The following is a 17,903-nucleotide window of genomic DNA, read 5'->3' on the forward strand; positions in this document are numbered from 1 at the left end:
AGGAAACTAGGTTCCAAGGCCAAGGAGAAAAAAGTAATGGTAAAGAGAGTACTCTGTTGTTCATACAAGTGTACCTCACCAAAAATGCAATTAATATCCTGCTAGGTTCATAGGTGACACAAGAAGTCATCTCTTCTTTCAGTGGGGAGTCCAGCATATAAAATATCTTGCTCTTAAAATCAGATGGTGTTTTCCTGAGTTCTTTTGCATGAAACCTGTTAAGATTCCTAAAACATACCTCTTTTTCTAAGACCAGGATATATGATATCCCTTGTATTTGTAACATAGGCATGTTTGGTTGCTTTAGTATATCAATCAGTTGGTGGTATTGTGCTATTTTTTGAGTGCTTACTATGTACAGAGCACTGCACTAAGCACTTGGGAGGGTATAATACACAGAGTTGGCAGACACGTTCCCAGTTCCTTTGGCTCATGCCCCAATATGCTTCTGGAAAATGAAAACATTTTCGGCATCGTGCAATAGCTGAAATTTTCTAGAGGTGTAAAGAGGTGTGAGATCCTTTGCCAACTAGAGGGGATTTCCAGATTCAGAAATTGTTAAAGATGTAGATAATGTTTGCTTTTCAGTATTTAAAATCAAAATAAAGTTAAACTCTCCCACCACTGGGAATTAGCTTTCATAATTGATCTGCTGTATGTTTAGTAAATAGTTAAGTAAAGCTTTGTTTAAAAATAGTAATACCTTGTAGGATCTCCTTTCAAAAACTCCTCAAGACACAATCCTGATGCATGGTGTATTTTGTTAAGTGTGAGGAACAGAAATGCACTGAGTGGTTAACCTTGCCATATTCTATATTAATCAGTGGTATTTATTGAGCACCTACTATGTGCAGAGCACTGTACTAAGTGCTTGGGAGAGTACAATACAACAATACATCAGAGTTAACAGGCACTTTTCTTGCTCACAAGGCACTCACAGTTCCTATTCTATAGGGAACAAAAATGGAATAGGAAGAGTCAGGGAAAAATCTAAAATACGTGAAGTGAGTGCAGGTGGAATAGTGGCTGTTTTGGGGGTCATCAGGCAGGTTTAATAATGATCTGTGTTGCACTGATATTGGGATCATTTTCATTTAAATTGTTTGAAGAAGGATTTTGCCTCAAGGCATTTAAAGTTGTTAATACATATTTGTAAAAATTCTTATAGACTGTGAGCCTGCTGTTTGGTAGGGACCGTCTCTATATGTTGCCAACTTGTATTTCCCAAGTGCTTAGTACAGTGCTCTGCACACAGTAAGTGCCCAATAAATACGATTGAATGAATGAATGAATGGTTCAAAGAAGCCAATAATTCACTGTGTCCTTCAGAACTACTGCACTTACCCATGCCAGAAATCTTGCCATTTAAAATATCACTTCATCCATTGGCATTTAGAGATTTTCTTTGCACTCTTGCTTTTTTAATATATTGTTTTATCTCTCTTTCCTAATCTCAGCTGATTTTGGAGACTACAATCATTTTGCCTCTCAAGATTTCCTAAGAGAATATGTGTTATTTCCAATGGTGAGTACATTTTTCTCTGGTTCTTGTTTTTTGTGGTTTTGATTAAATTTGGAGCTCTTTTCTTTTCAACACACTGAAAGCAGGGTGTACATACTTGGCCATTCATTAATGTTTATGTACAGGGCACATCTCTATAATGCACTGTACCAGGTGCTTGGGTGCATACATTAAGAGTAATAGACCTATTCCCCACTTTCTAGGTGTTTACAGTGTAATGGGGGAGACAGGTAGATACAAAGTATATGCATACAGTCTGATCAAGAGCAAAAACGGAGATCTGTTTCCTGATAGCAAATAGCCAGAAGAGGAAAAAACAATCAGTAGAGTGAATGGAATAAATGCATCAGTATATACATGTAACCTGAATAATGTTTCCTCAAGGTAAAGGACAAAAGTTTCTTGCCTTGCGGGGTGGCGGGGGGGAGAGGGGGGCAGTGTCAAAGCCTTTCAGGAAAGATAGCTTCACCTTACCCCAGCAGCGCTATACCCTGGGTAATGCACTTAAGTTGGTTCATTGGTTTCATGAAAATAGAGTGATAAGTAAAAGAGCACTAAATGGAGTATAGTTTCCCATGGGGAATAATGTGAACTACATTTATGAATTCCCAAGATCACAAAACTTGACAGTTGACTGTAGGGAGAGCCCCAAGCCAAGTCCTCCTAAACATGGTGAAAACTTGATCAGAATTACAACCCAAGTAGCTCAACTAGGACCAGTCCTTCCACAGACACACCCAAAATAGGAAGCCCCTACCTAGTTGCCACAAGGCTGCAAAACAGCTGAAAAACAAAGCAACATGGGGCATGAATTTTGTTCCTCTGTACCCTGGAATTAGTGTCTTGGTGAGTAGATAATGGGACCAGAAGGGTGGTGGGAAGAAGTCCATCGACGCGCACTCCGGGGCTCCCTGATTTTTGGGCTCCGTAGTAGGCAGTGTTTGTCCTGAGGACTGGGGCTGCCCTATCCTCCCCGCTGCCATCACAGTACAGAAACCTGGCCGTACAGTGTGAGGAATGACTAATTAGAGTTTGGGCAGGTGTGAGTCTGAGCAATTGAGGAGTAATAATAATCAAATAATAATAATAATTGTGGTATTGGTTAAGTGATTACCACGTGCCAGGCACTGAACTAAGTGCGGGGGTAGATACAAGCAAATTGGATTGGACATAGCCCCTGTCCTACATGGGCTCCCAGTCTTAATCCCCATTAGGTGAGGGAACTGAGGCATGGAGAAGTGAAGTAACTTGCCCAAGGTCACACAGCAGACAAGTGGCAGAGTTGAGATTAGAACATAAGTCCTTCTGATTCCCACGTCCCAGTGCTCTATCCACTAAGCCATGCTAATGAATGAGAATGAACTGTGGTTTCTTATAGTGGTTTCCCCCACAATAACCTCCTTGAAGGCAGGGATCATGACTTCCAAGTATTATGCACCCCCAGGAGTTTAGCACACTGCTCTGCATATAATAGGTGCTCAGTAAATACTATTCGTTGATTGTGGTGCTAGAATTTTTCCTTCTTATGGGTCTGGCCTCCCCCTGTTTGAGACCTGGACTGTGTCAGGATTAATGTTGATGCATTCAGTCAATCAGTGGCGTTTATTGAGCACTCACTGTGCACAGAGCATTGCACTAAGAGTGCAATTCCATGGAGTTGTAACGTGATCGCTTACGAGGAACTCTGCCTACAAGGAGTTTGCAGTCCACCATATTAATGTATTATTATATTGTACAGTTCCCATGTGCTTAGTACAGTGCTTGGCATACAGTAAGTGCTCAGTAAATAGCATTGATTGAATCTTCCCAGTACTGAGGACAGTGTTTTGCATATTGTAAGAGCTTAATAGATGTTATTAAATGATCTAATGGGTAAGATCTACTTTTTTGAGCACCCCTGGAAACTGAACTTGGCTGTTTTTCCTGTGCCATTTCTAGGCATTGCAGAAAGTTCATCTGCCTTTAAAGCAGTTCAGCGTCTCTTGTTCTTGCTTACCCTCTCCCGGGGATCAGCCAGAAACAATCAATGGTATTTATTGAGTGCTTACTATTTGCAGAACACTGTATTAATCACTTTGGGGAGTGCAATACCACAGAGTTAGCAGACAAGGTTGCTGCCCACAATGAGCTTTTGGTGTAGAGGGAAACAGCCACATTCTCAAGTAGCTCCATGGACATGTCAGGGAACTGGTCTCCACTGTAGGACAGCCCCCGCTGAGAACTTGCAGATTTTCTCTTTTTTTTCCCTCCTTCTCTGAGGCCCTATCATCCTGGCAGAGCTGCGTCGGTTACCCCATTCACTCCATCCAGCTGAATCCTCCCCCCTGATAGAATTCATGTTTCCATCAAAGCTGGTAGTTCACTTTTTCCAGCTTAAAGCATTTTAAGTAGACTTGAGCCGTCTCCTACCCCGGCCATCCCTAATGAAGTGGAAGCAGGAAAGGAATTTTTTCCTCCACCCATTTCAGCAAGCAACTCCAACCTTTAAACAGCACAAATCCCCAAACAGCATCAGTGTGGAAAATGATTAGCTCGCTGTGACATGGTGCTTTCTAAGGGTTGGGCCACAGTGTGTGGGGATATTTGTTGTACACCGAGCAATTACAGAGCACTGTGCTTAGCAACAGAGAAGGCTAGACAGGGGCACTGCCCTTGGGATGATTGCAGTCTGACAGGGGAAATGGGTCACTCCTAAGTACTCGCAAATTAACATGAAAGTTTAGGTGACAGAAGCTTGTAAGAACATGGAGAAAAAAGCATAATTTACCAAGATATTCACAAATGGTCAGAGGCTGCTGGGGTGATAGGCATTTCCAGAATCAGGTTAAGCTTATGTGGGTTGGATTAAACACTAAGCTCCGTGAGGTGAGGGGATTATATCTATCAACTGTATTGTCTCAGCATGTTGTACAGCCCTCTGCACAAAGCGAACGCTCAGAAAATACCATTGATTGATGTCTTACTAGAGGAGGTGGGGTTTTAGTCCAAATTTGAAGTGGGGAGGGGCCATAGTTTTCACTTAGAATGTCGGCTGTTGGAGCACATAGCAACTCACCCAGCACCATATAAATATGGTTCTTTGAGAAAAGTAACAATTTCACTACCACGTGGCTTAAATTTCCTGCCCTACTCCTACTGAAGAAAAAAATATTGCCTTGCTGAGAAATTCATCCCAAAAACCCAAGAGAGGAGGGTGAGGACCACATTTTGGGTTTGGTTTGATCTTGGAAGGCTCCATATGTCTCAAATGACATTTCTTCAGTGGAAAAAAGAATAAAATTAAGTACAGAATACAGCCCACAGTTGTGCAACTGTGTACAGGCATATACGCTGAAATGTTTTATTAGCACAGCACCACTTTCACAGTCTTCTATGGCAGAAACAAACATCTCAGGGAAGCCCTTTCGAACAAGACTGAGGTATTTTAATTGAGTACCGTATTCATAGCCTCCCTTTTTGAGTCACACGTGTGTGTGTGTGTGTGTGTGTGTGTGTGTGTGTGTTTAAAGAAGTGTATATTGGTATTATGGACATTTATCCCCCCAGCTTTTTTGGGGGGGACTTCATTTGAATCTTATCATATTTCCTTTATTAGTTTTACAAAGTTATCTCAAAATTGCACTCATGCTTCTGTGGATTTCTAAACACGTCGAGCTTTTACTCAGTAAAATGCCAGTGAAGTTGGGGGTCTGTCAACTATTAGGAAGTCAGTTCACTGTAATGAAAGAATGCAGAGAACCCTGTAAGTCAATCAGTGAGTATATGAAAAATAAGAGCTGCAAAGCATCCTGTTCCTCCGTTTAGAAAACATTTTTCTTATTTGATTAAGTGACCCAAGGGCCTCTCCAGGTTCAACCCACCGCCGACTCTCAGCTGTTTCAGAAGCCTCCGTTTAGAATTACACCTCAATTTTAAATAACTTGGATATATACTGGCAAAATATCAACATTAAGGATTTTTTAGGTGATCCCACCAGTCATTTGGTCTGGTCCCATGATCTGTGCTCTTACCTGGAACCCATTCCAGGCTGGTTAGATGAGAAGTCATGAGATGACAGCTTTACTATGCACTCTGAAGCAGGGAAAATGCTACAGAAATAGGGAGGTTCTGGTAGTGCCTGTGGGGTCATTTTAAAGCAAAAGCCAAAGATACATTGTTTGGAAATTAAGATTTGGAAATTGAAGATTTTTCTGAAAACACCTCAAAAAAGCATCATTGAGGAAAACCCACCATTGCAGTTCTCTCTCAGTTGGAGACACTGTATTCTACTCCTTTACCAGCAAGGGCTAGGGTGTTTGTGAGTTTATTTTACTTTTTGTTTACTGATATTGTATTATTTAGCACCTAGAATTCTCACCATCATTCCCCTGTCTGCTTTGCAGGACTTGGCCCTTGAGGAAGCTGTTCTAGAGGAACTGACGCAGAAAGTAGCCCTGGAACACAAGGCTCACAGGTGAGGGAGAAGGGCAGAGGAACTTGGTGGGTATCTGCAGTAGCTGGCAGGTTGGCTTGCCCAATTTGGATTTGGGGCAGAGCACCAGTTTTGCTTCCTCCCTGTCTATCATTCCCTTTACTTGCACTTCTCCCCTCTTCCTCTCCCCTTCTCCACATGGTTTCTCCGGAGGCAGAAGAAGGCAGCGATGGGAGCCAGGTCTGGTCTCAGGTACAACCCCTACTTTATCCAGTCCCTGATGCTGTCATACATGACAACACCTGGGCTCCAGGAGATTTTCTGGGAGCACGTAGGTGCCGAGGTGGTGGCTCCCAGGGACATTACAGCCAATGTGCCAGGGGCCCTCAGTCTTGTGTCCAGACACTGTGGCTCCTGCTTCGGAGCACTTTGTGTCAAGGTGGCAGATAGGATCATAATGTGGAATTTGGTGATAGTAGTAATACGGGAAGCAGCATGGCCGAGTGGAAAGAGCACAGCCTGGGAGTCAGAGAACCTGGGCTCTAATCCTTGCTTGACCACATGTGTGCTGTGTGACTTTGGGAAAGTCACTTAACTTCCCGGTGCCACAGTTACCTCTTCTGCAAAATGGGTATTCAATACCTGTTCCCCCTCCTACTTTGACTGCGAGTCCCAATTATCCCGGCACTTAATACAGTACTTGACACAAATACCACAATTATTATTACTGCTACTAATATGTATTGAGTGCCCATGTGGTGCAGTGCACTGTACTAAGCACTTGGGAAGTTCCAAAGAAGGAGGTTCCCCCAGCCTGGCCGGAATCTAAGACTGCTGAGGGTGACTGCTCAGGGGCAGGTTAGAGCTGAAGATCAGAGGGCAGCTTGAAATGCATTCAGGTGGCCCTACTGAGTCAGAAAAGTCTTTGCTTCTGCCCTTCTTCTGCCTTGGCTCCTTTTTGTATCCTCTTCATGCTCTCAGATTATGACACCTCCCTTTCTCCAGTCCCCCACAGACAGGGGACCATTTCTGTTTCTCTCCTGTATTTTCTCCCAGCCCTTAGTACAATGCTGTCCACATAGTAAATACTATTTCTGTTACTCCCCACCCTCCACCGTTTTATATCCATTGCATTACATCTCTTCACTATCACTTGGATACTCTAGATTTAACTGTAGTGGGTAATTGTGCTCTTCTTTTTAGCCCGGCTGGAGAATATTTTGAGAGCCATGGAAAATGGCTTGGGTTGGGTTTCACCTTCTGTTCTGGGGCCTTGTTTCACCAAAGCTAGGATTTGGAAGGGAGCCTGGAACCTGCCTAAGACACATTCAGCTCTGAAGTGCATGGAGAGGGAGGGGCCTGAAAATTTGTCAGCTCAGTGTGATGTTGATGGCCTAAGCCTCCTCCTGGAAGCTTTTGATGTAGCACCTCATGGGGTGAAGATCAAAGGAGATTAAAGGGAAGTAACCAGTTAAGGAAGTTCTTCAGAGCTGAACTGTAACCCAGGGCTACTAGAAAACCTTTTGGAATGTTGCAAAACAAACATCCTACCCAACCCATCCTTCCTTTCTACTGTTGGAAGGCCACTGCTACATTTCCAGGCTCTCTTCTTAATAAATCAGATCCCAAAATAATTATCTTCATTTTTGTCCTGGTGATCTCTCCCAGCCAATGGAAAACAGTCCATTGTTTCCTTGAGTTGACTATTTTATTTTCAGATGGGTTGGGGTGCCACTTTCCCGGCACAGAACTCTCAAAAGACCTGAAGTTGTGATTTCACTTGGGATTCAATGCTCTAGAAAATCCAGTGCTATAAGGGGTTGTGGAGAGAATGAAGATGTTGTATTGTCTGGTTTGATACCCCTGAAATTTCCCTAGCCTAAAATGAGTAACGAAGCTGTGTCATGTTATTATGGTTTGGTACCCCTAAAATTCTCTAGTCTAAAGCTAGTAAACCCCAGCTCTCAAGAGAGTAGAATCTTCCACAAACATGTTGAACTGAGCCATTTCCTCCTTCTGATGCTATTTTGATCCTAGTGGAGTCCTGGCAGCGGAAGCTGAACTTATGTATATCAATGAGGTGGAACGTTTGGATGGATTCGGACAGGAGAGTTTCCCTGTGAAGGTAATGTACCATGGCTCCCAGGCTCCAAGGCTTTCCAAGGAATCTAGGACCAGAAATCTGGGGAGAGATGGTTAGAGCTGTTGCCTGGGTGTCGCTAGGTTCACCTTGGCCCCTGCATTGCTACCTAGTGATGACTCCTATTTCTACTGTTCTGCAGTGAGAGAGCAGTTATAAAGCTGTTGGGTTGTAAAGTCTTCTGTGGTATACTGGGAACAGGCTTAACTAGAAAGACTGAAAGACATCACCCTTATAACAGCAATCCAATATATCAACCCACATTCATTTTTAGAGGCCCATTGGTAATAAAATGAATGAAATCTCATTCTCATCTCCTTGTCCGTCATGTACTTCATTACTCATCCTGGTTGAGTAGACTAAGAACAATTCCCCGTTTTAAAGTGTTAATCATTAAGTACTCTCCCAGCTTGCAACTCTTTGGTATATGTTTTTTGTTATTCTCTTTGCCATTGGCCAGTTCAAAAAGTGGTTCAAAGCCAAGAGGTGGTATTCGACTTTCCCATTTTTTTTCAGTTCTGTTGGCCTCCTTTCCAGCATTAAGCTGCCCCCTAGAATCTAGGAGCCTTTACATTGTGAATCATCTTTTCATTCATTCAGTCATATTTATTGAGTGCTTACTGTGTGCAAAGCACCATACTTAAAGCACTTAAAATCTTTGACACAAGGCAGACTTTTTAAAACAGGGGCCATTCTGGGCACACTGAATCTATCGATCAATGGTATTTACTGAGTGCTTTCTGTGTGCAGAGCAATGTACTAAGCGTTTGGGTGAGTACAGTGCAATAGAATTGGTAGTCACGATCCCTGCCCTCAAAGAGTCTAGTTGGGGAGGCACACATTAAAATAAATTACAGACAGGGGAAGATAGAAAAAGATCAAAAAAGATAGAAAAAGTCAACTCTAGACTTGAACCATTTGAAGGCCAGTTTTGGATGTTCCCTGGTGTAATTTGCAGGAGACTGGCACACTTTAGTACCACTTCAGCAAGAGAATTTCGCTCTGAGCTGGTTTCGCTGAATGGTCTGTAAGTATTCTGTTTTCCCTTGGATGCTCATGTGCAGTTTGTCTTAATGGCAACTACCCATGTGCATCAGTGGGAGAAAAGGAGGATGGTAGATGTTTGTGAAATGGCTGATAGCTAGTTTTTAAATTTGTTTAAATCTCTTCCACTTCTCTAGAGGCTATCCTTTGTAGGATTGTAATCCATTTTTGGTGTGGTAATGCCTCATGATGCCATCTGCGAAACCACTTTAATTTCAACAGCCCACAGACTGACAAGATGTGCTGGGGCCCCAACAAACTAGAGGAAGCTCTCCTCCCCCTCTTCTGGAAAATTACTTTCTAGCTGCCAAATGACAGGCTGTAGATTGGTTGTTTCCAGTGGCAGGACCCAGTGGAAAGAACACAAGCCTGGGAGGCAGAAAACCTGGGTTCTAGTCCCTGCTCCGCCACTTGCCTGCTTTGTAAACTGGGACAAGACACCTAACTTCTCTGTGCTAAAATGGGGATTTAATGCCTGGTCTTTCTCTTACTTAGACTGTGAGCCTGATAAGGGGTAGGAACTATATTCAACCTGATTATCCTGTCTCTACCCCAGGGCTTAACGCAGTGCTTGGCCTATAGTAAGCCCATAAAATAAACCGCCGATGTTACCAATTGATAGAGCCCTTACTGTACTAATTGCTTGGGAGAGTACAAATACAGCAGACTTGGTAGTCACATTCTCTGCCCATAAGGAGCTTACAGTATAGAGGGGATTGTGGTTGTCCTGGTAGAAAGAGTATTTTTAAAATCTACTAACCAAAAGATCAGAGCCAATCTGCACTGAGGTTAGAACTGGAGAACAGAAGTAGATGAACAATTGAGATAGGCTTCCCTTCCCTGCCAGGTTTGCCCTCAGAGGAAAGAGTAAGGAAGAGTTCTACCATTGGATAAAGCCTCCTATAGGGAACAAAGGACAAGCCTCCATCCTGAGATCTCAGGACCAAGAACCTATGTGGAAAAAAATTGATCTTGGTCATGGTCTGTGCAGCATGATTCACAATTTCTCTTCTCCTACAGTCGTGTTCCTTCTGGGACACGGGGTGGAAACACAATCTTCAGTTGTGTGGCAGTGCTGTTTAGTATTGCTTCTTGTTCCCCTTGTTCACTCTTCCTCTTCTCTCCTTGGCCCCTCCCTCTGGCTACCATTTCTCTCCATGATCACACAAGGTTACAGGGTGCTTGGAACATGAATGACTGTGGTGATAGAAGTGAGGTCACAGCTGCAATTGAAAAAAAAAACTAGCAATAGACCAAAGAGCCCAAAAAACTTCAATTTTCAAAGAACGATTGGGTTTTAGCATGCAGTTCTAAATTTCTTTAATTAGGGTGGTCATTCTCAATCTGATGTTTAAAAAAAAAAGTACATGCTCATGCCAAATAAAATCTAGCCCTCTTCCTCTGCTTTCATGTAGGATTTTCCCACAAGTCATTCCAGATGTATATAAGAATGGGTTAGGAGGTGACTGAAGATTCTTTCTATCACCCCATTTACCTGTTTCATTCTGCACAGTTCTACCCATTTTTCATTTCACTTCCTTCACTCTGGCCTGAGTTGATCCTGATTTTCTTCATATGATCTTTCAGTGTTCCAATTTTGCACTTGCCTCTCTTCAACAAGTAAGTCGCTTCTCTTCTTCCACATTCTACCTCAGAAACCTTCTTTCTCCCAAGTCTTTTGGTTCTTCTGCCAACAGTGATGACTCTTCCCAAATTTCCTCAAATGTTTTCTTCTTTTCCTCCTTCCATATGTCTTTCAAGTTGGTTAACTCTCTGAACCAGAACTGCATCCCTCTAAAGTTTTGCCGATAGTCCTTGAGTCTGGATTTCGGGAATCAAAAGACCATTCATAATGCTATTCACCTATAACATACTCAGCTTCAGCCTTCTTTCACTAGTGTCTACTCTGGACACTGAAGCATGTTTTTTGACAATTAGACGTAGATGAAATTGGTGGTTCATTGAGTTGTATGATATTAGTGGGCTCTTTTGCCGTGTCTCCTAGTAGACACTATATTGTCAGATGGGAGTTTCTTCGGTAGTCCTGCCCCCCTACACACACATACCAGCCACTCAAGCTGCTGAGATGAATTTGGGGAGTCCCTAGTGTCACTATTAGGGGCTGATACCAGAGGGATCTCCTACAGTGGAAGTAAGGGGAGTGACCCCAACCCCTGCTAATTGTCAGAGCTCTGTGTCCTCAGTGCTATGGGGTGATGTATAACTTTTCTTAAATAAGAGGTGAAAGAATTAAATAGAAGCTACAGTAAGAATCGTTCAGCCCTTCCCTGCAGTTTGTGTTACTAACCATCACTGAATGATGTTTTTGTGCAGGACAATCATGGAAACAATATGCACCTTGGCATTTTCTTCATGGGAATATTTGTAAGGAACAGAATTGGAAGGCAAGCTGTAATATACAGGTACAATCAAATTAACTTGGATTTCTTCTTATGCCCTGTCATCATGTATTTCTGCAAATTACTGAACAGTGGAGAGTGGAGTTAACCAAGTGAGGGATGAATCAGAGAGTTGGCACCCCTGCTATTGATTGATGGATAGAGAACCTATTCAGATCCTACAGAGGTGTATAATGTCTTCCATCTGAATTGAAATCTTTAGTGCTAAATAAATTCTTAGTGACTGATTAGTGGATTTTTCTGATGAAACAGTTAATCAGTGGTATTTTTTGAGCACTTACTGGGTGAGTACAATATAACAGAGTTGGTAGAATGATAATAATAATAATAATAATGGCATTTATTAAGTGCTAACTATGTGAAAAGCACCGTTCCAAGTGCTGAATGTAGAAACATTCCCTGATTCGGAGGTTGCCAGCTGAGTTGGGAGGGTTGATTTGGGGAATGGCAATTCTACAGTGGTTTCAAGTCACTTTACTATATATTAATTTTGAGTTTTTTTCAGACTCTAATGACACTTTACAAACAGTGTGGCTATTGTCTGTCCCAGTAGGGATCTGTCATTGTAATCTTTGATGTCTGAACATTGAGTGAACATCATTTAAAAAAAAATCACCTCTTATGATTGATTTTAATTCCGTGGCTATCTAACCTCTTCAGGAGGGATATTTTAGAAGCTCCCTTAAGTGTGTGTGTGTCTCGTATTTTTTAATTTTTGTTCACTTCCCAGCTGAATGTAGTTTACAACTTGGAATTCTGGTCCAGATCAGTACTGGTATCTCACAGTTATTTTTTTTCAGTCTGTCAGTACTAGACTTTTCTTCCAAACACATTCAAGCTTGATGCAGTATTTGTAGAATATGTGGTCCCTTTTCCATTCTTTCATTAATATATTTTGGAAAATGCAGAAATCTGCATGGCCCTTGGTCCATTCTCTGTAGCATTAGGTCCTTCTTAGAATAGCAAGGCCTCTATATAAAGAAAATATGTTAATATAGTTGGGGATAAAAAGTGTTTTAATGAACTGAAAGAGCTACTGATTACCAAGATCAGTCAATAATACTTATTGGGCACTTTCTGTGTGTGCTTAGCACTGTACTAAGCACTTGGGAGAGTACACTATAACATTAAACAGACACATTCCCTACTATATTGTTTAGTAAAACACAATAGGGGTTTTATCCCAATCTTGATTGTTCTCATCTCTGCTTGGGCTTTCATTACTGAAAGTAATAATAATAATAATAATAATAATAATAATGACATTTATTAAGTGCTTACTATGTGCAAAGCACTGTTCTAAGCGCTGGGGAGGTTACAAGGTGATAAGGTTGTCCCATGGGGGGCTCACAGTCTTAATCCCCATTTTGCAGATGAGGTAACTGAGGCACAGAGAAGTTAAGTGACTTGCCCAAAGTCACACAGCTGACAATTGGCAGAGACGGGATTTGAACCCATGAACTCTGACTCCAAAGCCCGTGCTCTTTCCACTGAGCCATGCTGAAAGTAGTGCCTATGTTGAAGGAATGAACTCCATCTCAGGGTTTGGGCACTCACTAAATTCAGACAGCAGTGATTAATGATTATGTTCAGGGAGCTATCTTTCTCTATGTTGGCCCCTCATATTCAACGATGACCTTACTGGTGCAGATAGGTGTTGGGATATTGAAATTCTGATTTTAGGCCAGTAGTTCCTTTAATGCAATTCATTCTTCAGGGATGTACCTTGGTTTTCAGATAGAGCTACTGTTTGGAGAGTCAGCCACTCATTGTCATTTGTTTTATTTGCCTCCTGGTGTGCCTGTAGTCCTTACCCTGAGCCACAACAACGCTGACTGATATTTTGTGTTGCTATGAGCCCTAAAGAGGGCCGATGTGGATTATGGTTATTTGAATACTTCCAGCATTGGGTCAGAAGCAAACAATTAGGTGTGCTGATCTGTCATTAGAAGGAAGGGCTCCTGAAAGGTATTTGAGAAGCATTCATTAGAGAGCCCTTAGGCGAAATTGTCTACTTCTTCAGTCTAGAAAATTAAAAACAAAGCCCAAAAAGCCCATTGCAAATTTCCCTGACAGCTAATCATAGTGGAACCATAGCTTATCATAATTGTAATTTCTCTGTGCAATTAAGGATTTTGAGCTGCTTAGCAGCCTCCTTACATATGCTCTTTTACAGGAGGGTGTGGTTGACTTTAAAATTGATCCCTTTCTTGAAGGAGGAAAAAGTCCATAGTGTTGTTCAGGGCTGCAGTTCTCCCTAAAATGTTTTAAATGCATTCTGAGAAATGAACTTTAGAAGCCTCTTAAATGTGTCGCTTGGGAGAGCAACTGTACTTCTTGTTCACAGGTGGAATGATATTGGGAATATAACACACAACAAGTCGGCCATCCTAGTAGAGCTGATCAACAAGGAAGAGACAGCCCTCTTCCATACAGTAAGTAAACTTGCCGACATTGGCAATGAAACCTATGTTTTGAGGCTGGCTGTGAGAATTTTTAACTTATGATGTTCTATGCTTGTTCTTCCTGTCTGTGAAGAATAAAAGTCTTTCTCACAGAGATAGCATGGGAGAAAGGGTGGAGTCTGTGCATCGTAAGCGCTTGGGGAATTATGCTTTTAATGAGTCTTGGGACTGAGATAATGAAGCACCAAGTCTCAGGTGCCAGGTTTTTGAGCTGACTCTTCAACTCTCAGGTTGAAGTCTCTGGAGTCTTGAATGCACCAGGTTTGAGCTGGCTCTTCATTTTTCATTTTTATTTCTGTAAATGGCAGGGTTGTTTTCTGATCATCAATAAGGTCAGTCTGAATAAAGAGATAAACTCAGTATGTATTAGCCTGGAACAAAAAGGGTCACAGTGCTGCAGTTAGCATTGGTTTTCAGCTATGTTTTTCACCCAGTCCTTGCCTCCTTCATCTGTAGTTGTTTACAGGTAAATCCTGCTTGGGTTATACCTACAGTTACTTTTTGTAGCTCACCTGGGTTTTGAGCCAGCCATGAAATAAGGACAGTAACTAATCGGCCTCCATAGTGACCCAGGCCAGAGCTTAGCCTTTCCAGTGCTCAATTCCACCTTAATTTTCTTGAAGGTTTGGGTTCGTTCAGTGTGGTTGGTTCCTATTTTAAAGCCGGGAGATAGATGATGGCATGTAAAGACATGCCAAACGTATCCGGGTGATCCCAGAGCGTCGGATGTACGGATTTCCTTGCCAGCTGGCATGGCATGTCATCCTGTAATCGGCATTATTGCTATTAAATTTTCAGTAGCTGTTTTGGTAGCAGTCATCACTTCAATGTAATACAGTTGGAGAGACATGTTATAAGCCAGAAACTACCACACTGAAATGCGTACATAATCAGATAACTATTTACGTTTTCCCTGTCCTCTTTTTTTCAAGGATGATATTGAAAATGCCAAATATATTTCTCGGTTGTTTGCAACAAGACACAAGTTTTACAAGCAGAACAAAATCTGCACCGAGTAAGTAAATACACTCTTGCCTGACTCGTTTTCTCGAGTGGATGTGGATTTTCTCAAATATGTTTGCTCTCAAAAACGCTGTTGTGGTTAGCCCCCTCCCTATCCCCTTGACAGCATGCCGAAGCCAAAGGAGTAAATTAAAAACAGGAGGCAGGGAGTTTCAAAGTGAATTCTGAGGTCTGGAGGGAGAGGAGGAATCAGATCCTAAACCTCAGCTGGGAGCCTGGAGCAACCGAATGGCTTGGCAACAGACACACGGAAGGATGAAATTCTCAAAGTTCAAGAGACAAGGCTGATGATCAATAAGACAAGAGCAGTAGGGCACTGTGGCTAGAGGAGCAGGATTTCTGGGACTTTGTGGATCTATCACAGGCCACAGCCATGGCATTCCCAGTATTCTAAAATCCGAGTTGGGTTCATGCTGCTGGTGTTTGAGTCCTTCCTGGGCTGAAGCAGGGGCCATTGGGAGTCCGTCTAGACTTGCATTCTGGGTTATTCTCCTCCTGCCTGTCTCTAACAAAGTTCTCTTTGAAATTAAAATTCACTTAGACCCTGCTAGCAGCAGTGTATTCCTGTGCGTTTTCCAAGTGTGATTCTTTTCCCCGCCTCTGCTGTAAAATGACCCTGTTGCTAGTTGTATTTCTTCTGTATGTATTGCCTGTAATGGCACATAACATCATTTTCCAGATCAGAAAATTTAAGGGAAGAAATTGTACCAATCGTTTTTGTACTTGAGCATTGTATTTCTGCCTCAATTTTCTCTTTTTTTTTTCTTTCCTTTCCAAATATTCACACTTGCATTCGGCTGCTCTAACGTGAGAACAGACCAGACTAGCATTACACCAGCAGTTCCTTTCTCCTGTCCTGAATAGTGCACCCTGCCATTAGCGATTTGGAACAACCTCTATGAGATGCCATCATTGCTCAAAGCTACCACTTAGGCCATCTTGAGCTATCACTTTGAGGTAGCTGTTTTCATTTCTCAGTAAGTTCACTTGTGTGATCACTTGTGTGATCTTATTTTCATTTTTATTTCTATAAATGTCAGGGTTGTTTTCTGACCATCAGTAAGGCCAATCTGAGTAAAGAGATAGTCTCAGCATGTATTAGCCAGGAACGAAAAGGGTCATCATGCAACAATTAGCATTGGAATCATTTTCACTTGTTTTGGATTTTCAGCTTCCTAAGAGATGATGGGATATTTCAGAATTAGTAATTGCCCTCTTGATTTTCCTCCAGAAATGAGCCCGTCTATTGAATCTGCCCTCTAACACTAGACTGCAATCATTTCTCAATTTTCTTACAGACAGTCAAGTTCTCCTCCCCCAATCAGACGTCGACCTACGTGGAGTCGGTCATCCTTGGTGGGTATAAAGTCTTTCTTATAGCCCTATCCTGTTGACGAGCTTAGGCAAAGACCAAAGTTTTATAGTTAACTTGGGAGAAGGCATGACCCAGTACTCTTATTCTTGCTGAGATACCCAAATAGGGCTATTTGTAGGTGTTGATGGTATCAGAGGGAAGTTGGAGAATTGGATCAATCTCAGGAGAAGAAAGACTTGGAGGTTGTGCCTGACCTCATTTAGAGATGGTACTTGGGATTGTAGGGGACTCTGCAAGGATGTCACTTTTAAAAAGAAAATTAAATGTAGAAATCTCTGACCCAACCTGACACTGTCCACCATAGCCTGATGGAGGCTTGCAGTATGGCATCCAAATCCAAAATGATTCAGAAATGAGCCCAGCTCAACATTGGAAATGACCCCAAACTCACTTCCAGAGGTCTGTGATATCAGTTTGGAGTTACCCCTGTGGGTTGCTGGGAGTTGTAGTCCCACCAGTCGGGGCATCCCACTTGTGCAACTATCTCCCCTGATTTAAGATCTTAGTCTCTTTGGTTTGTGAGTATATCAGCTCTGGCACTGTGGCCATCTCCTCTCCTTCCCAAAATGCAGCAGTTAGGAGTCATGGGAAGTGGCTGGTTTGAACCAAACCTGGTTGGGCTTGCACTAACCAGTAGTATCCTTGGAACAGACAGGACCCCCTACAAGGCACTAAATCTACAGGTTCCATGGCTGAGGATCAAGAAATTTTCATACCTAAGAAAAAAATCTTCCCTGGTGGACTCAGTTCTCCTATAATGTGGGCCTTATGCTCCTGACAAACCCTGCATTAAAGAATGTCCATGTTACCATATGTGCACTTCAGTCAGTGTCTGCACGTGCACACAGCCAAATCATGACATCCCATCGCATTCTATCCAGACAGACATATATGGTTAGAGCATTGTTCCCTAAACCCCCAATGGTGTTCTCTCTGAAACAGCTCATGAAGACCCACATTATGGCACAACTGTGCTTTGGCCCTTTCCACATTTTTTTTCCAGTTCCTCCCTCTGCTCCATATAGCTATGCCCACCCTCTCTAGGCTGAGATTGTGTCTGCCTGTCCTATGTGTGTATGAATCAACCTCCCAGCCCCTATTCAATATTCCACTTCTTTCCCCTTCTAAGTCCCAAAGTTCCCAGATCAGAGGATCACAACAGCACCAAGATCCGCCCTTTCCTCTCCATCCAAATCGCTACCACGTTAGTACAATCACTCATCCTGTCCCAACTGGATTACTGCATCAGCCTACTTTCTGATCTCCCAACCTCCTGTCTCTCCCCACTTCAGTCCATACTTCACTGTGCTGCCCAGGTTATCTTTCTACAGAAACGTTCTGGGCATGTCACCCCCATCCTGAAAATTCTCCAACAGTTGCCTGTCAACCTCCGTGTCAAACAAAAACTCCTCATATTGGTTTCAAAGCTCTCCATCACCTTGCCCCCTTCTTACCTCACCTCCCTTCTCTCCTTCTACATCCCAGCCTGCACACTCTGCTCCT

At 42.5% G+C, this 17,903-nt stretch overlaps 1 protein-coding gene across 2 annotated transcripts in view; it reads left to right on the top strand.

Moving 5' to 3' along the window:
• PTPN14 (protein tyrosine phosphatase non-receptor type 14) overlaps nt 1-17,903 on the top strand; it is a 92,612-nt gene that overhangs the window by 42,147 nt on the left and 32,562 nt on the right. For both annotated transcript variants that reach the window (XM_038760721.1, XM_038760722.1), the window contains exons 4-10: nt 1,458-1,525; nt 5,905-5,975; nt 7,971-8,058; nt 11,452-11,540; nt 13,885-13,972; nt 14,935-15,017; nt 16,324-16,381. In XM_038760721.1, coding sequence (XP_038616649.1) covers nt 1,458-1,525; nt 5,905-5,975; nt 7,971-8,058; nt 11,452-11,540; nt 13,885-13,972; nt 14,935-15,017; nt 16,324-16,381 — 545 coding nt within the window. The remainder of the gene's footprint in view (nt 1-1,457; nt 1,526-5,904; nt 5,976-7,970; nt 8,059-11,451; nt 11,541-13,884; nt 13,973-14,934; nt 15,018-16,323; nt 16,382-17,903) is intronic.

Source organism: Tachyglossus aculeatus, chromosome 19 (genome assembly GCF_015852505.1).
Source record: "Tachyglossus aculeatus isolate mTacAcu1 chromosome 19, mTacAcu1.pri, whole genome shotgun sequence".
Lineage (NCBI taxonomy): Eukaryota > Metazoa > Chordata > Mammalia > Monotremata > Tachyglossidae > Tachyglossus > Tachyglossus aculeatus.